The 21,464-nt window shown below is 38.7% G+C and overlaps 2 protein-coding genes across 4 annotated transcripts in view; one reads left to right on the top strand and one right to left on the bottom strand.

Annotated features, from left to right (window-relative positions):
* Positions 1-7,948, top strand: part of ARHGAP28 (Rho GTPase activating protein 28) — a 74,015-nt gene extending 66,067 nt beyond the window's left edge. For both annotated transcript variants that reach the window (XM_040695644.2, XM_040695645.2), the window contains exons 13-15: positions 900-1,054; positions 1,690-1,754; positions 3,930-7,948. In XM_040695644.2, coding sequence (XP_040551578.1) covers positions 900-1,054; positions 1,690-1,754; positions 3,930-4,021 — 312 coding nt within the window. In that variant the 3' untranslated portion in view covers positions 4,022-7,948. The remainder of the gene's footprint in view (positions 1-899; positions 1,055-1,689; positions 1,755-3,929) is intronic.
* A 1,049-nt stretch (positions 7,949-8,997) lies between these two features.
* The window catches only part of LAMA1 (laminin subunit alpha 1), a 99,207-nt gene continuing 86,740 nt past the window's right edge, over positions 8,998-21,464 (bottom strand). Inside the window, exons 55-63 of one of the 2 annotated variants that reach the window (NM_001199806.2) lie at positions 20,956-21,141; positions 20,296-20,453; positions 19,062-19,170; positions 17,840-18,029; positions 15,730-15,888; positions 14,585-14,738; positions 13,861-13,994; positions 12,531-12,753; positions 8,998-9,575 (exon numbers count right to left, since the gene is read on the bottom strand). In NM_001199806.2, coding sequence (NP_001186735.2) covers positions 9,415-9,575; positions 12,531-12,753; positions 13,861-13,994; positions 14,585-14,738; positions 15,730-15,888; positions 17,840-18,029; positions 19,062-19,170; positions 20,296-20,453; positions 20,956-21,141 — 1,474 coding nt within the window. In that variant the 3' untranslated portion in view covers positions 8,998-9,414. Of the gene's footprint in view, positions 9,576-12,530; positions 12,754-13,860; positions 13,995-14,584; positions 14,739-15,729; positions 15,889-17,839; positions 18,030-19,061; positions 19,178-20,295; positions 20,454-20,955; positions 21,142-21,464 lie in introns of both variants that reach the window. The other variant, XM_046917198.1, reaches the window with a different exon arrangement.

The following is a 21,464-nucleotide window of genomic DNA, read 5'->3' as shown; positions in this document are numbered from 1 at the left end:
TCTGTGTCAAAAACCATCCTCAGTCTGGAGCAAGAACAGTGAGAGCTTCTAAGGAGCATCTATTACTGCAGCCCTGAACCTTCAGAAACATAAGTCCATAGATCACAGTAACTGACTTTGCATCTAATAAAGAGGAAACTAATCATGTCAGGTAGCTGAATTATGAAAGGTAAATCGGAGGCAAACTCTGTTTGCATAACTGAGTTGAATTTTGAGTGCACTTAACACAAACCCTGGGTCTCAGATGTCCTAAATTACAGAGACTGGAGAGACTATTGTGCTCTGCTCAGCTTGGTATTAACTGGATTAGGACTGGAATGCAAACCTTCCTAATTGATTTATCTGCCATTAATCATAGAAGAGTGCATAAACTTCATAGATGATTGTTTGAACCCTACACAAGGTCAAATTGCAAATTAACAGAAACCATATGCTACTTCAATATTTTACTGTACATAAACTTTGATCTAGCTGAAGTTCTAGAATGTGGAAACAACTGGTTTTTTCATGCCTAAGAGAATTCCATCTTTAAATGGAAGAGCAAGCATTCCTACATACATTTTTATGTATTTTTAATTAAGCTGCTAGCCCACTGCCAGTGTTAACAGAATAACTTTAAAAAATCTCAGATAACAACTTGACTCAAAATATTATTGCAAATAACTAAAATTAATGGGATTAGGTGATGCTTTCCAAGTCATTTTTGTCTTTGTGTTGAATCTTACTATACTGTATCTATATATGTACAATTGTATGTTTGTAAATGTATTTTTTAAAATAATTGAGTGAATCCCTTCGAGTGATTTTTGCAAACAGTATCTAAAGAGTTGCAGAACTGCTTCTGAATGGAGTTACAATAATATATGCCTCAGACTTACTCTACCAAATGTTGGCTTTAGGGAGCTGTCACTTTTCCCCCATACCTGCAGTCTGACATACCCGAGGGGGTGATAAGAGTTTATGCACCATTGCATTCAAAAGTCTCTATGGCAATTCAACTCAACAGCCAAACAAAAGCCAAAGACATCCTGGCTCGATTCCACTGTGAAAACAGGTGGGTAAAACAGAACATTTTGTTTTTCCTGAATAATAATGCCAGAACCATTAACGAATAGATTGTCCTCTTTTCAGAGATTCATTGTGTTACAAGAATTCTTTTTACAATCCAAAATTGCTAATTTATAGTTACGCCAGTCAAAGAAATTTTAACCATTGATTTTCTTCTTTATATTCTACTTAATAATTGGCTCCCACACAGAATCAGCCTGCCCTCTTTTATGCCACTACCAGAAACATACATTTTATAGGCATACCACATAAAGAATACAAAGTTGTCTTATATCTTCCCATAAAACATTGATGATTTTATTTCTGTAGAGTGATAATTATTTACTACTATGGGGGGTGGCAAATTGCATTTGAAAGCCTTTCTTGCAGAGTCTTTTTACATTATCATATTAATTCTGTTCTGTAAATAAACAATGAATAGTGTAATAGAAAGCTTAGTTAACTTTGCATGGTAAGATACCTCTACAGCAGATGTAGTCTGCTCTGATTGAAGTCTTTGCTTTTGATAAGTAAGTTCACGAGAAGAGGGAAAAAATATCAATTTCTGCTTAATATAGGTGGCAATTGATAGGCAGTAGCTATAACACAAAAATATAAATCAAACCTTTTTTTCTCTCCTAGCCGTGGATTGTCACAGAATGTGAGAAGCCAGATCCAAAGTTTACATGAAGTTGGAGGAAATATAGGTAGGTCTCCTATTTGAAAATTCAACTGTGAATGTCCTTAGACTTTTAAGACACCTCAGATCAGTTCTGTTTTCACACAGCTGGTTCTCTCCTGCCCATCTGCAGGAAAGCTGATCCAAAGTCTCTTAAAATTGATGTAACGATGCCTGCTGGCTGGAGGGGAACTGTGCATAATGGAGTGACCTGGTGGCAAGATCCCAGCAGGACTCCTTTTGGCTGCTGCAGCTGACCTTTCATTTACCTCTCTCACACTCACAACTGAGCATTTTCCATGATTATGGGTCTAATATATTTGTATTCGTACATATACTTTATTTATATTGTAAATTCCTTGCAGTAGTGAGTTTTTCTTCTTATATGTTGCATGCAGTGACATTTCTGTAATAACAACAGTGACTTGCCACACAAGTTCCTGGCCTAAAGGTGAAAAAACAGATTTTAATTTTATATTGAACAGTCCTGACCCTCCCCTTTCTCTTTTCATACTGAAATTGTGGATTATCCCCGTCTTTAATCAGCTGTTTGATGAACTTCAGTTCTTCTAGGTTCCCAGAATTACAGAATCATGGAATGGCAGCAGTTGTATGGGACCTCTGGAAATCATTCAGCCAGCTCCCTGAAAAGCATTGATAAGATACCCCCTCAGCTTACTCTTTTCCAGGCAGAACAGTCCCAGGTGTCTCAGCCTTCTCGCAGGAGATGCTCCAGTTCCCTAAATCATCTGTGGCCCTCTGCTAGATTCTTTCTGGAAGTTGTATTATCTTTCTCGAACTAAGGAGCCCAGAACTGGACACAGTACTCCAGATGTGACCTCAGCAGGGCAGAGCAGAGAGGGAGGATCACTACCCTTTACATGTTGGCCACACTCTTGTTAATACACTCCAGGATCCCATTGGCCTTCTTGGCCACAAGGGCGTACTGCTGGCTCACAGCTAACCCATCACCCACCAGCACACCCAGGTCCTTCTCTGCAGAGCTCCTTTCCATCAGGTCAGCCCCCAGTCTGTACTGATGCATGCAGTTATTCCTCCCCAGGTGTTGAACACTGCACTTGCCCTTGTTGAACCTCATAAGGTTCCTCTCTGCCCAATTTACAACCTATCATTTCTAAATGATCTCTGTAAAATTATTACAGAATAGTACAGACTTATACAAAAGCAGTCAGGAACAGAAGTCTTTATTATTGAAGATATGATCATACAGTACTTCACTTGATTATTGATTTATTTTACCTCACTGAACAGGATGGCCAAGAGATGCTTATGCAGGAGAGGAGCATAATACCTTTTGAAGCAACCTCAAGTATTCCTAACATGCTCATGCAGAAAAGAAATCTGAACATTTAATTTATATGCTAGTTTAAAACAATTTTTATAATCTTAGGTGTTCCAATGTACCTTGTAAAACTGATCATGCATTAATTCATTTATCAAGTTTTTACTTTGTAAATCATTAGGACCATAATGACATTTTAAGTAACTGGACAAAAATTTTACCATAATCCTTTGTGTCACAGCAGCATAACCTCACCAGATAAATGGCTGCATCACCCAGCATAAATCCAATATAATCCAACAAATCAACCTAAGCATTTATTACCTTATTATCCAACTAACAAGCACCAAATGTTTCTTTCTGTGTGAAAAGCAAATTGTGGCAAACGCAGCAAAGACTCCCCTGTGAGTCCATTCCTGTTTTCAGACACCACCTACTGAAACCCTCAGTCTTCCAGACTTTGTTGTAGTCTGCATCTATCTTACAAGTTCCTATGTGGATAGGAACATAAAATTTACAGAACAACATTGTGAGCATTTAAAAATAGAGCAGAAGCTAAGTCAGAGATTTAATTCCAGCCCAGTAGGAGTAACAGTGTTGTTAATGGTTATTGAGAAACCGTAATATTTGTTTAACATTTGACTAAATGCCACATCCAGAACTCGGTAATGCAAAGCATCCTGCCTGGAAGTGGAAGTGAATTATGAATCACATCAAGCAAAATCAGTGGCACATTTAGCCAAGCTGCTCTCTGTAGCCAGGCAAGATGCTAGCTGGGTACACCAAATGCACTATTTGCACGTTGGAGACGCACTCGAGGATATTTTAACATAGCTCTATCCTATTCACCTAATGCACTCAAAACGTGATATGATTTGTGGCTGTCAATTTTTGTTTCAGGTCAGCACTGTTTGGATCCAGATGCATACATGTTAGATGTTTACCGTGCAAATCCTCAGGCAGAATGGGTGATAAAACCAAAAGCAAGCTGAAGCACAAGGCGGCAGCATACTGGACAAAGGCCAAATGAACAACTGTGATGCCTGACATTTGAAGAAGCTCTCGCCTCTTGCCACTGATGAAAACAAAATGGTAGCTACCTACAGGATATCATTCCTTTCTACCATACTGTCCAACAGATGTTCATCATGTGCTACTTTTGGCATTAAGAATTATCACTCCAGTTTCTGGACCATTTGAATACTGCACATCAGTTATGCTTTCCTATGGATTGTGCTTGTGCTAGAGTTGGCCCAGGAGTTGAGGAGGACAGACCAAGGTACGGAGGCACAGAAAATAGCCCATCATATATGGAGTTCTTTGTTTCCTGACCTGGCATTGGAACATGGATTCTGCAGGAGGAAATAATCCAGTGGCATCCAAGGATGCATGAAACACTACCGACCACAACGTAACACAGAGGCATCACAGAGACATTCAAGGAGAAGGTATCTGTCAAGCACAAAACAGAGGATCTCAACCAGCAGCAGTGCCAAGAAGGAGCCATGTGACAAAATCAAACATTTCTGCCAAAAGTAAACCTGTGCAGAGTGTGTTACTGCAATATTTATATCTCTCAGTCACTCCTCATGAGTATTTGGTGCTGGGGAAGGGAGGGAGGGAGGCAAGGGGAAGAACTACTGTGTAGACAGCTACACTGCTTTATGTATGTACCACTGTATATATTACTATCAGTCTTCTGAAACCGTCTGTCTGGATCTCGTTACTGTGTGCATTTGTAGCACCACAAACCATTTCCTCCGTCCTTCCCTGTCTCACACACAAGCTTCATGACATGAATGGTAGGTGAGAAGACATATTTTCTGGCTCCATCTTTTACTTTATATTCTCAGATTTAAGTCTGTGTAATGCCACACTATGAGTTATGTGTTAATGGTGCCACTTACAGACATCATGTTTTTCATTAAATGTTATAGTTTCTTAATTTGTAAACTAATTATTTTTCTTTTATTTTAGCTTCAGTATGTAGGCAGTTTTTATACTATTCAGCTGCATTGAGAAGAAATATCTTCACCCAGATCTTGTATGGCATGGCACAGAGAAAAAGCTTCCAATGAGAAGAGGGGTTTAATACTCTTATTTAGCTTTTTCACAACGGGGACCTTAAGACCACAGCCAAACCAGGCCCAGTTGTGCTAGGTTTTCTACAAATACATAGTAAACTGCAGCTACTTTTGCTGGTTGCGTGCAGTCTGTGAAAACACGTAGGGTGACAAGAGAACAGTGGGTTCTAACTGCATTGACAGTATAGAGTAGGAAATATAAGGCAGGATGTCTAGTTGGCAGCCAATCACTAGGGTGAGCACCATTCTTCACCCAACCATCTGGTTCTGGGCTATTCTTTATGTAAATAAATAATGTGAAGTAAATAATGTTTGTTGAGTAAGGAATACACAGGTCTCTGTAAAACAACAAATATTTTTTCATCTTTGTCTTATCAAAAGAATGGGAACACCTTCAAACACACTGCAGTGTTACCATCATCACACAGGTGTGTTGCACAGTGAATTCACCCACTGTGGTCAGCTAGTACTGTTCATTATCTGGACACACAGATGAGCCTGAAGCCGATGCTTCAGGTACCAACTAGCAATGTAAAAGCCTTCTGAATCAAGTCTTCTAGGTAAACATAGAGTATACTGTACTATAGAGAAACCCTGTAGGTTGTGACAAGCTTCTGAAGCTTCGTGATGATGATGATTTTCACATTTGAGAAACCCTAGTTCCGGTTCAAAGCAAATTGGGATCTGCACTCGTTAATTTTCTTTGTTCGTGTTCAGTGAAAGAAATCACCTTCTCATCTGCACTCTTACCAGCAACAACATCTACAAAGGGCAGATCCTGCCTTTCTGTTTTTCCTTCTTTAGATAAAATACAAACTTTAGCAGTGTTGTTGGGTTTTTTGTCTACTTTAAAATGTGTATAATTTTTAACTTCCTGTTGTTTTCTTTTTCTTTATCATAACACTAATGGGTGCATAGTTGCAGCCAGCCTAAGTCTAGGACAGTTTTGTTATAAAATGCACTACTTATTTTGACAACTATTTATTTTACGTGTAAGAGGGAGAGAGAGTAAAACTGTGGTTTGCTCATAGGCCTAGTTATTAATGTTTTGTCATGTGCTTTTTTCCTGATTCCAGTTAGTTCCCTCTGTGACCGTGGACAATCCTTTCTGCCATGCTGCCCTCCTTATAAAGGTAATATGAGAATTAGTTGGAGTCAAATTCTGCTCTCAGACACAGCCAAACAGCTTCACTAACAGAGCAAGAATTATAAATATCCATCTAGGAAGGACAAACTAAGTAAAGGGATTTTATATGGAAAGTGCTTTGAAAACAAAGAGCATAACATAAATGCTAAGCACCATTGTATTTATAACCAACAAAAAAGCTTTTATGACTATATGGAAAGTCTGAAGATTAGCTAAAGAATTTGAAATATCATGGCAAATAAGGCAACTCTTTCTATAGTACCACCTTCAGACAAACACACTGACTTTCAGCATCTTCTCACTCAGACTGTGTTCTCAGGTCTGTACACAGGAAGGAAAAGTAGAGTACTTGTGCATTCAGGACCCTGAAATGAGGACTTCATCAAAAAATGTATCTTAAATATCATTGTTCTCTGCACTGAATACAAGGGGTTATTAGAAGACTTTCACCTTTTACCACTTCGCAACTTAGAAAAGAAAAATCTGAGGGAATGAAATCTGTTCTGTGAACCCTTATTTCATACTAAGGTTGCCTGTAACTTTCTAAGACGTGCGCATTAGTAAATGACCTCGACTTTCCAAACAGTACCCCAAGTACTATAGTATGGCCAAACACCTGCTGTCACTGAAACAGAATGGCACAATACTTTTTTGATATGAATGAACCTAATGATCCATGTGTACTGCGGTTAATATTGTTAAACATTAAGTTGTGTCGTGTTGGTGTGGTACACTAACTTGAAGTCATATGCAGCAAAGCAAACAATCTCACCAGTATTTTTTAATGCAAAGTTTCAACTTTAGGCCTTAGAATTCAAGATGCTGACGGGGAGCCTGGAATTTTGCTCCTCCTAGCAGTAATTCAATTAAAAACAAAGATGTGGTAATATTGTCACCTAAAAAAGAGCAATGTATGTGAAAGCTATTAACCAGAATGTGGCAGCAAGCAGGAAGAAACTTGTTCAACAAATTCCAAAGATGCCTCAAACATCGATATTCTCCAACTGATATATTCCATGGTTCTAGAAAGACAGCATTTCACTTGTCCACACATACAGAATGCTGCAAGAAATAGGTATTGGAAGCAAACTGGAATGCTCTCACCTGTTCATGCAGCTAAGGTCATTATAACGTGTGCATGTGTGCAAATGTGTCTGCATCTGCATCTAATAAAAACTACCTCACTTCCCATTTTCCAGGAACAATATTTTGGCTTAGAGGTTTAATATTCCAAAGCTTTCTATTAGTAATTATACCTCTGTATTAGTCTTTTACATAGATAAAATATTTCTTGCTGTAGGGGACAGGACTTGGAAATAACCTCTATATATTAAAAAGCATATTCGAGGGTAGGGACAAAACTATCCAAACCCTGCTGCCTCACTGACTGCTTGTAATGTGAACCTTATCAGACCACATCTTGGGGTTAAAAGACAACAAACACAAACAGTGTTTCAGTTTTTATTTTTCAATGGCTTTCCATTAATGTCTGTCTTCTCTGGAAAATAATACAATGCCACTAAGCAAAGCAAAATGTCTGCATGTACATTTTCCTTACGCTCCTTTTTATAATGTTAAGTGTTTTGTTGATGTAAGCCCACATATTAGTGTATTCTGTACAGCAGAATGTGTCCATTGTATTTGTATTCATGTCAAAAATAAAAACAGTACCAACAAAAAAAATCTCTTTCAAGTTAAAACACGTGGTTTTCTGACAGAAGCAGGTGACAGAGATTGCAAAAAATGGCAGGCGAGTCTGCCCTAAGGGCAACAGTGTTGTTACAGCTCCTGAGCAGCTACACCCATAGCTGCTTAAGTGGAGCACTTCTTCGTACCTGGAGCTCTTCCTCTTGTCTACACCAAAGCAGGGAACAAGATGACACTGCTTGGAGTCCTGTCTCACTAAAATCATTGGTAACTCAGGTTAATTTGAGCATTTGAGCCAGTATTTTTTATTTATTTATTTATTACTATGAAATAAGTAGATCAAAATTCACTTTAGAAGGAATTGTAAAAATGCTTACTTAAAAGCTCAAGTTGTGAGGCATGAGCAAAAATCCTGCTGGTTCAAAAACAAAGAGGAGAGGGAAGTGACTCATAAGGAACTATATATATTACAGATACAACCTCAAGTACCAGACATGTTTCAGCACTGCTCAGTGGTCCAGTCAGTTGAAAAGATGTCGTTACTTGAGTCAGACTGTGTATCCCCCAAAACTGGCTCAAGCACAACTACTGGAAGCCTCATGTTTGAAATAGAGGCAGACACAACAGGAAAATGTAGACCTGCTTGCTGGCCTGCAAATTAGGAATCATGGGGAATCAAAGACGTTTCCCTCTGCCTTGAAAGAAATACTGTTTTTCCAGAAGATACATGTTAGTTCTCATTGCCAAAATACTCAGTTGTTTCCAAACCAGACCCCAACGGTTTCTTCACCAACACGTTATTTCACATTCTCTGTGCTACAGAGATGCCACTCAAATGAAAGCATAAACAGGAACATACTCCTCCTCCATTATGGAGCTACTGGGGGCCAAGAGGACTGGAGCAGAAGGAAAAGGGATCAGAGCTACTATAGAAATTATAAATAAGAAAATTCTCTTCACTGGCCTCTGAATCGGATACCTTCAAAATTATGCCCTTAGTCTCCGGCTCCCTCTGCTGGACTCAATCGACTTGTATTTTTCACAACCTTACGACTTTTTCTCTTCTAAATGAAATATATGGACAACTGAATTATATGAAATAATGCAGTTTATTGTAGTTTTATTATGTGCCTCAACATTATTACCTGTTCATAAAACGACCAACACACAATAAAATGAAATACTGTCAAGTAATCAAGAGAACACATACTGTAAACACTGATTAATAAAAATTTCCAAAAGAAAAATATCCAATTAATGCCACTAAATATTGTAGTAGAGGTATTCGTTGTTTAGAAAAAATTCTAGTTAAAATACAGACATAGAGGTTCTGACTAAAAAAAAAAAAAAGATGACCTGAGTTGAGAAACAACCAGAAAAATCAAAGAGATGCAGGCTCTCACAAAAAAAAAAGTGAAAAAAAAAAAATCTTTCCACTATGAAATGAGAATGAAAAACAACTGATAAACAAAAAAACGCTCTCTAACCCTGACAGGCTTTGTTCACTTCATTGCTGAGCTCCGGGGCAGGAATGAGGAAAGACTCCACGCAGGTCAAAAGCTCTGCTGAAGTCAAACAATTCAGCCTGCTGGCCCCTGGTTAGCACGAGGTTCCTCAGGCAGCCATGGAATGAGCTCTTGCTTGTAAGACAGTTCTGTTTCACATCACCTGAAAAACAAACATGAACTAGGTAGAATCTACTTCCAGAGAACTGAAACAACACAAAGATCCAGGTTATTGTTTAATTGCTTCCCCTCTCAAATGAGATAGAAAAATAACAACAGATAAGCACCAAGTTCTAATCACATTTGAATGAACTAGAGTATCCCACCATGGATGGGTGGTGCCTTCAAGCATGAGCCATACAACAGCATAACTTAGGCAGAGTTTGCAGGAATATTTTGCCTCAAGGGACAAGGGAAAATGAGAGCAGGGGAAGGAGAGAGGAAAGCCATTTTACATAGATGCTTTTCAAGTAAAAATTGAAACTGTCAGAATATAAAGCAATAGCTGAGTTATACATAGCCATGGACTCCCCTGGCAAATCAAACATGAGATTAGTATAGAGTCCAACTCTTTTTTCTATACAACCTGTGAAACATTTCACTCTACACTTCTGCAGCACATAACTAAAGAATTTCTCTCTTCTCAGTGAACTCTATTTTTAGGGATGAAGAACTGAAAGAATAATTATCATTGTGTTACCCTATTTTACAAAAAGGTTCACAAAATGCTGATAAGACTACTTTGGTATTCAAGCAAAACCTATACTAATCAAGATCCACTTAATTAGCATTAATTCATTTTTCATAAACCTTGTCCAGCAGAAGGCTATGTAGCATTTTAAGCTATTGTCCCTGAAGCTTTACAAACATTTAAAAGCTGAGTTCGCCCTTCAGACCTCATCTCCCTCTTTTCACATAAATGGAAATATCTAAATTGAAAAGAAAAAAAAATGGTAACAGCTGTTTCAGAGACAAATTTACGTGGGCATTTGATGATATGTTTAACAGTAGAGGATATTCAAAACCATACAAAGCCTATTCAGTGATGCGATTCTTAAAAGGCTATAAATAAATACATTCGTGTGTGAGTACAGAAAGATTAAGCTCACAATGATCCAAATTCAACTGTCCTAATAAATAAATTGTCTTGGCTCAAATTATCAGCCAACGAGTTATAAAATTTAAAAGTATTCCAGTGATAATAGAAAAACATAGTAACACAAAGATTATTACCATCATTGTATGACAGATATACAGTTAATTAGAAGAAGACATGCAAGTGGGATGTATGTGCCTCTGCTGCAGTGTGACTTCTGCCTGCATAGCCCGACATGAAAAAATAGCAAAAATAAAGCAGAAAATTGTACTCTAGAAACTTTTCTTAGATGAATGGAAAACATCACTCCCATATTCAAGAAAGGAAGAAACAAAGACACGGAGAACTACAGGACAATGAGTCTCATGTCTATGCCTGGGAAATTCATGGAACAGGTCCTCCTGGAAGAGATGTTGAGAAATACACATGATGAGGAGGTGATCCAAGACAGCCAGCTTGGCTTCTCCAAGGGCAGATCAAGTCTGACCTATCTGGAGACATTCTACAGTGGAGTGATGACATCCATAGACTTAGGAAGGGCAACTGGTATTATCTGCCTGAACTTGTGCAAGGTCTTTGACATGGTCCGGCACAACATTCTTATCTCTAAACTGGGGAGATGTAGATTTGAAGGCTGAGCTACTAGATGGATAAGTAACTGGTTGGATGATCATAGTCAGAGGTTTGTTGTCAACAGCTTTACGTTCAGGTGCAGGTCAGTTAGAAAAGGTCTGACCCTGGGGCCTATCATGGGACCAGTGTTCTTCAGCATCTTTATTGATGACATAGACAGTGGGATTGAGCATACTCCTAGCAAGTTTGCTGATGACACCACGCAAAGTGGTGCAGTTGACACAGTACAAGGGAGAGACACCATCCAGCAGGACCTAGACATGCTCAAAAAGAGGGCACATGAGAACCTAGTGAGGTTTAACAAAACCAAGTGCAAGGTACGAATATACACTGGGAGAAGAACTCACTGAGAGCAGCCCTGTGGAAAAGGATTTGGGGGATCCTGATACACAAAAAGCTGGATATGAGCCAACAAAAAGCTGCAAGGCCAACTGCAACCTGAGCTGCATCAAGAGTGGTGGCCAGCAGGGAGAGGGAGGGGATTGTCCCACTCTGCTCTGCCCTTGTGAGGCTCCATCTGGAGTACTGTGTTGAAACTGGGGCCCACAGTACAGAAAGGATGTTGAGCTGTCAGAGTGGGTCCAGAGGAAAGCCACAAAGGTGATCAGAGGGCTGGAGCACCTCTACTGTGAAGAAAGGTTGAGGGAGTTGGGTTTGTTCAGCTTGGAGAAGAGAAGGCTTCAGGGAGGCTTCATTGTGATCTTCCAGTACCTAAGGGGCGCTTACAAGAAGGAGGGAGATCAACTTTTTACAGTGTGATAATGGTAGGACAAGGGGGAATGTCTTTAAACCAAAAGAGGGGAGATTTTGCTTAGATGTTAAGAAGAAATTTTTTTATTCAGAGAGTGGTGAAGCACTGGTTGTGAAGAGAAATTGTGGATGACCCATCCCTGGAGGCATGTAAGGCCAGGTTGGATGGGGGCCTGGGCAGCCTGATCTAGAGGGTAGCAGGGAGGCTGGAACTAGATGATCTCTAAGGTCCACTCGAACCTAAGCCATTCTATGATTCTATGAATGTAAAAGGAAAAGTGAACTGCACCTGAACATATACAGATAGGGATGTTGTGAGCCCTCAGGGATACTACAAAAGACAAACCACATGGAAGCACAGAAATAATCCTTCTCAGAAACTAAGGAGCAGGTTTGTGCAGGAAAGTGAAATCATTCGTTCATCTCTCCAACCCACTCAACAGCTGAATGAATTCCTACACCATGATAGAATGTAACCATTAATACGCTGTCATCTCAGTAACAACTTGGAAAATGGTAACTAAGATCTATAACTCAATCATGAACGTATGACACAGAGGAGGAGAGGGGGTTGATTCTTAGGAAAGAAAGAAAGTACAAAAGAGGGAGAGAAGGAAAAAGAAATATTATTGTACCCACCAGGATAACCTCCAACATAAATGGGATTGTTTGTATCTGCAGACGTTGACTGAATGTAGGGATTATCAGTTTGAACCAAATTCCCATCAATTATCAGTGAGATACGATATTTGCTTGTGTTTGCTTGAAGCTTGTGCCATTTTCCATCACATAAACTGTTTGCAACTCCTGGTTCATATGTAGCTGTTATTCTGCCAGCTCCATTGTTGACATGGAATAAAACCTGCATAAACAGCCAGATGACAATAAAGATATGAAGTAAGAACAGATGAACTGATTTATCTAGATAAAAGCACAATCATGCTGGTGCAGATATTTCCATTTTATAAATGTTTGGTAATTATGCAGAGCTAATGTTTACTTTGATAGAGTGTGAGTCCTTAATTGAACTATATTTGAAATCTAAAAGACTTAGATCCATCCATGCAATGATCTGTGGCTAGGTTTGTGTACATAGGATTTCAATGCTTCCTACAAATACAGTGACGTAATTTTCTCACAGAAACAGAGACGTAAGATGTGAAAGAAGATCTGCTGTATCTAGCTGAAGGGAATGAACTTTAAGCACTTGTTACTGCCAATATGTGTATTTATTTATTTCATCCCTTTATTTTTCAAAGCAGTAGACATTTCTTGAATTCTGTGATAAGGATTAGTATGTAAACATGAACAGAAAAAGTACCTTTTATAGAAATAGTCATGTTTAACACTATCTCTACCTAGGAAGTATTGAATAAAAAAATGAGCTCTTTCTGAGGAAAGGAAATATTAAGAGCAATCAAATATATACTTTTTTCTGCAGGAGACGAGTGGTGCATTATGTATGGATTGGTAAAATGCTTATGGAGCATAATGACCAGTGGTTTACAGAGAGAGAGTTAATTTTCCAGGAATATCGGAGAAGAGACTACAAAACAGGGTGTTTTGTACATGGGAGAATATGCTTGACAAGGACAAGTTCAGCTCTACGGCAGAAAAAGTATTACACTGCAAGAAAGGAATTTATTCAGTCTAATATACAAGATATCTAGTATGGGAGGTCACAGTGGCTTCAGGCTAACATGAATTACAATAATTACAAAGGCAGAAAGTTCCACTGACTTCTACTAATCCCACATTTTATCATATTATGATGATACTTACAGTATTATCATATTATGATGATACTTTGATACTTACAGCCTGTCCCATACTAGTTCTACAGGGATTTGGTTCTGACATTTTGCCTCCATCACATTTCTGTGGTGACCCTTTAGTGGTACCCAACCATTCAATCCTCCCACTTTTAACAAGCCTTGTGAAATGAGTATGCCAGCGCAGGGCAGCCTACCTTGCCATTTACAATCTCCAATCCAATGGCATCAACTTTAGCACTGCTGATTCCAAGGAGAACGCCATGCATGGCTGTAGTACGAAACTCAAGCGTGATGTTCACATCAGAACGGACTTTGTAACCGTCTCTGACTGAAAAGAAGTTATAAGGTTCTAATGAAAGAACTATAATTCACAATTCAAAGAAGCATTCATATGTGGTCATTAAAATACCTAAAGAGCACGTTAATTACTTTGCTGGGATAGGATTTTGCAGAAACTCTTTAAAAGTTTTTCCAAAGTAAATTGTCCAAAATCAAAATCCACATTTTACACTGGAAAACTAACATTCCCAAATATGTTTCATTTCTTTCATTTAGATTTAAAACATTTTATCTCATTTGCTGGAGAAAGAGCCAAGAGTTTAAATGAATACAATCCTTCATGTTACTTCACAATTCCCCTGAATTTTTTGTCCCCACACACTTTAACAGACCTCAGCCTAATTCTATGATCATGACATGAGCATCAGCTGCAAAAGAAGGAGGTGTCTTTCCTTCCGCAGAGTCATGAGCTCCTTGACCCTATGCAAAAATGGCCACTTCGGTGTACATGAATTGAAAGGACTCAGAAATACGTACGCATGGCATGCTAAATATGTATACTTCCAAAAAGGACTGAAACGGATACATTTTTGTTGCCATTAATTCACTAAGATACTGCTTCCATTTAATGACACTTACCAAGAGCAGCAAAGCCACTTCCATCAAAGAATGTGCCATCCTGCACTGTTGCATAGCATTTATTCACAGCAAAGATGGAGACAGGGCTCTCCTTGTCCAGTTGCTTGCTGTTAATCGTCATACTGCCAATGCAGGCAGGAATACTGTGAGTCACCTAGACATACCAAAATGCAAGAATTAATGCATAATAAAAACTGCTGCTATGGTCTTTCAGTGATTCACCTGAGGTTACTGTAAATTAACAACAAAACACAGCAGGATCCAAAATATTTACATAATTACATTTTTATTTATTACATTTACTTATATAAGGTTGAAAACGCACACAGTGTCTTACAGAGGAACACGGTATACGCTCTCCATAATATACAGAAAGAATTGCATTTGCTTGAATTTGAGAAGGGATATACCCAACAATTAAAGACACTTCAAATACATTTTAGCAAATTCATATGTAAATCAAGATTTTCTAAGGCTCTTTCCAAGTATGGATCACCAGAGTTCCATCCAGCAATAAGATTATTTATAATTTCTCACTATCCTTTTTAGTAATTGCATATTCAAAATTATCCCTACTATGCAATTAAAAAGCAAGGGTGAAGAAAGCACAACCAGAATTGAGAAACACTGCTATCAACACCAGAATCCTCCCTAGGATAGTGGGTAGCACAAGGAAGAAGGTGACAAAACATACCTTCTAAAAGCATACATAAACAGTATGCTTTAATCTCAAACAGCTAAAAGCAGCCTTTCAGAGATATTTAAGGCACTGAATTCCTATGTGAATCCAACAGGATTTAGGTTATAAAATTTCTGAGGTTTTAGGTCATATTTTTCTCTTCTACTGAACATGAGAATTTATATTGTTTATCTGTTTCCAACAAAGAGGTTGATAGAAAAAAAGAAAATCCATTAGGGGCTATTAATAAAACACAAGGTTCCAGCTCTAGCTAGAATCACTAAACCATAGAAAGCCAGAAAGATTTATTTAGCAAAGAGTCATTATGTTCATTGTTGTTTCATTCTTTGTTGTTTTTTACCCCTGTCAGATACAGGATACTGAACAAGTTGTGTTTGATGCAGTATACGCATTCTAGTATTTCACAGTCAGACAGTAACCCCCCTTGCCCCTCTCCAAACCTTACATTCCCAAGATTCTTCGCCACATAGTCTATGGGGAGTCCTCCCACATACAGCTTGCCCTCCACATCCAAAGTGCTGCCATCTCCCAGCGCACTGACTGATACCAATTCCTGTCCATCCACAATGATGATACCTTTTCTTTTAACATATTCTGTCCTTATCTGGAAAAAAATGAGAGCATGCAAACATAAACTGAGTCAGTTACCTAGTCATCATTTGCCAGGGAAGAAGTACGATTATTAAAGTTTAGATTGCTTGCATGTACTATACTAAGGCAGTCTCATGAAATTCACAGATGCTGAGGCCATTTCAGAATGCAAGTGAGCATCCTAAACTGCTTTCTTGCTTCCCCAGGGGCCTATAATGATTACATTTTGCCCTGTCCCAGTTTTTTTTAATGTTTTAACAACTACTACTTAAAATCACTAGCTTATTGCTTTAGAATGTGAGTAAGTTACTGAGTTGGAAAAGTAGAGAACTGTGCTTGTCTGCAACACTGAGCTGCCCACCAGCTGAGCCATCTCTGCTCTCTGGAGTGCACACTCCTACAGTACAGTTTGATGATGGGCAGTGCTGAGTTTGCTACAACCAAAAAAAGCTTTCCAGATCTATCTTGCTCATTCCTATCCCTGTGCCTTCTCTGCATGAAAACAATTATTCACGTACAGCTGAGATAATAACTGATCTCAAGTCAGCTAACCGTTCATTTTTCTCCAGTTACTTGCAGCCACACTCAGAATCCTAATTAGGTTCCACGTGAGGTTTCATAAACATTTGGATTGGTAAGGGGATAAAGCAGTATAGCAGAGCAATATGAGCATATGACAGAAAATGGAAAGAAAGGTGTTTCTTTTGGCAGGAAAGCATGCCAGTTTCAATTGATTGCACAGCTACTGCAGTAATCATCCTCAGCTGTGAAGAGGTGTGATTCAGCCTTGATTTCAGAAAAAAAGTTCAAAGTTCTTTTTTTTTTTTTTTTTGCCATTTGTAATAAAGGAAGATCAGCTCTCACACAGAATCTTTTCATCTCTTATAAAGTTGATAGTGTATGAGTTTTTTATGTAGCTATACTTAATTTTAAACACGCAGCTTTAAATCCTGAAGTGTTCTTCCCTCCAGGGTAGGCAGCAGAGCTTATCTGTGTTATCACTCCCTAACAGAAGTTCACTTTTGCTTTCTCTGGTAGCTCTTGTTGTTTATTATTCCACTTGTTATATATGAAAACCAAAAATAACTCTGCTGACTCCCCAGGTACTGAGGAAAAGTGGCAGCTCTGTGTCATCAATCACCTTATCCCACAGAAGCCACTTCCTGGATGTAATGCTCCACATATGAACAAGTGAAGGGAAGCTTAGCAGGATGAATGCTGTCAACCTCACCTGCCCTAAAGATTACTGATGTGGTGAGCTGCTTTTAAAACTTAAGCGAACATCACAGATGTTTCTTGCAAAGAAAGCCAGAGCCAACAACAGCAACAGTCACTGGGTTGCTCAGAGGAACTGGGCTGATGGAGCCTCACACGGAGCCTCTGTACAGAAGGCCCTGCATGCTACATACTATTTGAAATCTACAGCCATAATTCCTCCCAGAACTTGCCTTATGCCAAAAACTCTCCCTCCAACCTCCACTGATTCAAAATATTTACCTTTCTCTTTTTGCACAATCCATGGCAATTCCCTGTTAGCATTAGCACTATTAGCACTCAAGCATTAAGTGGTAAGTGAGAAAGGAGAAACTCTACAGCCAGTTTGACCCTGTCCGACACTCAGTTGCAAGTCTTTGGTAGCATAGTGCATGGAAAGCTCTCTGTGGAGAAGATCAGAACTTTTAGACCTCTCAGTTTCTTCTCCAGTGAAGATGACTATTATGCTTATTACACAGTGGGTGAACTATTTTACTCCTAAATAATCTCAGAATCTTGGAGGGTGGAATCAATGCATCACTAATGATAATTTTTAAAGGAATTACTTATGCATTGATCTTAATGGTTTCATGACTGAGTTAAAACCTGTTTGTCCTTGCAGCACTGAAATTGTACAGGAAAGGCAGTGAAAAGACATCCCAGTAACATCAGGGAAGAGAAAACAGAGTACAAAATTGGTGACTACCTACCGTATGCCATTTTCCATCATTGACAATAGCAGGGTGAGAAGCTACTGCTCTTCCTTTGCCTAAATCAAATGAAAAATAGAGCTGTCCCCTAAGAAGCTGTAAGGCTGCATAATCAATTTGGTTCTGGTGAGCCATGTAGTAAATCAGGCCACTGGAGGCAAAGGTTCTGAGATTCAGCTGGACAGAAAGTCTAGACAACAAAAACTCAGCATTAATGATATGTATTTTATTCTGCACTGACAAAAAAAAAAAAAAAAAAAAAGCTGCTTGAGAGGTAGAGAACAGCCCCAACCAATTTAACTTTATGAGAGCATTTTTTTATTATAAAGGCCAGAAAAGTAGAATTTGCATTGTGTTCTGTGAAGGCATGACCTATACTGTATTTCATAATACAGATCAGTGCTGTACCTGATAGAAATTTGAAAAGTATACAGTGAGCCAGGTTTTAAGAGGCAGGCTCAGCTGTTTATGTCTGCAGGTTTGCCTACTGCCCCAAGGAAGGAACAAATCCCATTACTTTTAGCCAGGCTTGTTGGAATATAAATGGACAGACTGAGAACAGAGGAAATCTTAAAGACAGAGGAACTGTTTCAGCACTCTGGATCCCCAAAGGTTATTCATGGAAAAGCTATTTATATATTATAGAGATGCTAGGTTAGGACTGCATAGCATCAAACCTCTGTAATGTTCTTGTATTCAGTAGTTAAAATGTAAGGGCTAAGAAAGGAAAGGGTTCTTTTCCCTATGCTTGCAGAGGCTTTGTAAGCTGAAAGAACTGAGGCTTGCAGGCTTTGTTCTGAGGGCCACAAAAAAAATGAGACTGGCAAAGACCATATCACAGGTCAGTCTCTACAGTGGGATTCTTCCCAGTAGTCTTAGCTCCTTTGATGACCTTGGGAATGAAGCAGATGTGGAAGGTACAATTGCAGAAACCCAGAGAGGATAAGATGTTATCTGCCTCACCAAAAGCAGCAGGGACCAGTAAGGACTGGGGAAAAAATGCAGAACTCTGATAAACTCATGACCACAAACCTGAGGGAGACATGTTAATTGTGATGAGGTAGTTGTGATACTTTCTTCCATGAGGAAATTACAGAAATGGAGGTACAGGCCATTTTCAAAGCTCATAATGCAATGATTCTGCATGAAAGCCACCATCACACTTCCTGTAGTTCAGTAGAGAATAACATACTATGTGCATGTGCAATTAAGGTATACTCACTTTTTCCTGACAGCAGTCTGATTGAAGAGCAGTGTCAAGTGGCTGCCTTTGGCAAGTCCAAACTGATGGGCACCTTGAACATGACCAGGCAGCTCATCTTTTGCACAAGCTACAAGCTGTTAATGAAGGAACTTTATTAAGAAGTATAGTATCAGCTGCTTGCCAGCAGTGCTGAATGGCAAAATGCCTATTACGATCTTGGTAAAAAGAAAAACTGAGCCCCACAGAAACCACAAAATATAAGGTAACATCAATTTGCTAAACTCCTAACCCTTCCAAGCCACCATTTTGCTCAGAGAGGACTATCTGTAATGATTAAACTATGTCTCCTGGGCAGTACCAATCTTTTGTACTAAGAAATGTTTATAGTTTGAGATGCATTTGTTAACCGTTTCTCTTAATTGATAGCCCTTTTGCTAACAAATGTTAGAAGACAGAGCAAAATCCCAGTTAAAATCTTATGGATTTAGCAGAAATATTTTCCCATTTAGTGGAGATGTACATTTTTGTTATGATTTAGGGAATGAAGAGCTGAGTAATAGAGTACGAGCCAAAGCCATACTTTAGCTCTAAGAAGGACAGCTTATTTCTTTTTATAGACACAGTTGTATGAAATGCATAAAATCCTGCTTTCTTTTGCTACATAAAAATTATTTCAAGATGCTCTGGAAACGCTTCATTGTGAAGATGTGCAGCTGCAGGAGGAGAAATGTAATGCTGACTTGGGAACTGGGACTGTGTGAGAGGAAACAGGTGCCATGCAAGCTGCACTCAGGTGCTGAGTCTCTCTGTAGCCAGGAGGTTTGTGCCTCCTCCTTGACAGAGACCAGAGACTGTATCTATGTGACCAGGAAAATGCAAATTGCTCAGCTAATGCAAATCTCAGCATGGAATTACTTTGGCAAGAACACACTGAAGATAATAGTTAATGTCAAGTCCTTCTGCTGAGAGATTATCACTCCGCTTCTTCTCTTTTTGGTGTTACTGCCTGAACTATGATAAACCTAACTGAATTTCTCTTTTGAAAGGCCAACAAACTGCTTCACAAGTTTATATCATATTTTTTTTTCCCCACAGGAAATAATCAATTCAAATCCGCATTCACTGGACTACCACATACCACAGAAGAAGCAAATACATACAGTCCTTGTTTTGAAAGTTTTCCACAAAGCTAAAAATGCAAGTTTTACCTGAGTACTTTCCTAGAAGAAGCAACAGAGCTTTGTTGTAATACATACTTTTTTTGTATCTGTAGGAGGCCTCAGGGGAACTGGTAGCTCAGCCTGAATCTCCATGTCCTCTAGCTGCATGGCTGCTTTAGGCTTCTCTGACAAAAAGCAGCTGTCCATATCCACATGTTCATACTTCATCGAAGTGGTGAAATCCAAAAGTCTGTGTTTTAAAAAACCTACATATTAAGAGGTGAAATCCCAAGCACAAGGAAAGTACTTCACAAGGTCTTTCACAAGAGAAAGATTCACAGTACCGTAGCATAATTCAGATTGGAAAAACACCTCTAAAGTCATCAAGCCCAACAACAACAACAACCAAAAAAAGGCAAATAATTGTCCAGATAACAATATTAATAGAAAATACTCTTGGAAGAATCTGTAAGTACAGATGAAACTGTGATAGAGAGCAGTACTTTGCACAGCATCCATATACACGTTAAGGACATGTTTACTGTTATTTGTAAATGTAGCTATTAATAATCAATATTAATTTTTCTCCATGTCATGATGCCACGTCTCTAGTAAAACACTTGCCTTATGTTAAAAAAAAAAAAAAAAAAAAAAAAACAGACAAATTATCAATGTCAGGGGAGCAATTTCAAAATATAATTACTAATTACTGTTCAGTTTGCCAGAACATGGAAGTTGCTACTCTGACTTACTCCTTGTTAAAAATAAGATTGCTGATACAGCCATAAAACGAGCCAGTCATTTTTAGCCCAAAGAAGTCCTCTCCTGCAGGGATGCCACCAGCATAGAAGTTGGAAATGTTCATGGGGCTCATTTCTGCTGATGAACCAAGCCTCAGTTCTGAAGGGTTACTTTCATCCACTTGTACAGTTATGATTCTAAAAAGACAAAGTAGAGAAAACATTCAGCAAGGGCCTCAGGCATTTTCATATCAGAAGCATTCTTTTCGCCCTAAGAAATGTGCTGTTCTAAGAAGAAAGATTCCATAGCTTCAGTAATTCTTCCAGTGCCCAGAAGAAAAAAACAGAAGACCTTCTTTAGATAATTTTTAACAGTATTGTTGAGTATCTTTCCAAATTATTTTGATAGCTATATTTTTTTTTGTAATACTATTAAGCATACTTCACTCAAGTGGCCAAGCTGCCTGGAGATTTTGAGAGCTTTTAAATACAATTTAATCAGTGGCTGTGTGCTGTATACA

The sequence above is a fragment of the Gallus gallus genome, chromosome 2 (assembly GCF_016699485.2).
Source record: "Gallus gallus isolate bGalGal1 chromosome 2, bGalGal1.mat.broiler.GRCg7b, whole genome shotgun sequence".
NCBI classification, from domain to species: Eukaryota; Metazoa; Chordata; class Aves; order Galliformes; family Phasianidae; genus Gallus; species Gallus gallus.
The sequence above is the reverse complement of the archived record's forward strand: the minus strand, read 5'-3'. Positions and strand labels throughout refer to the sequence as shown.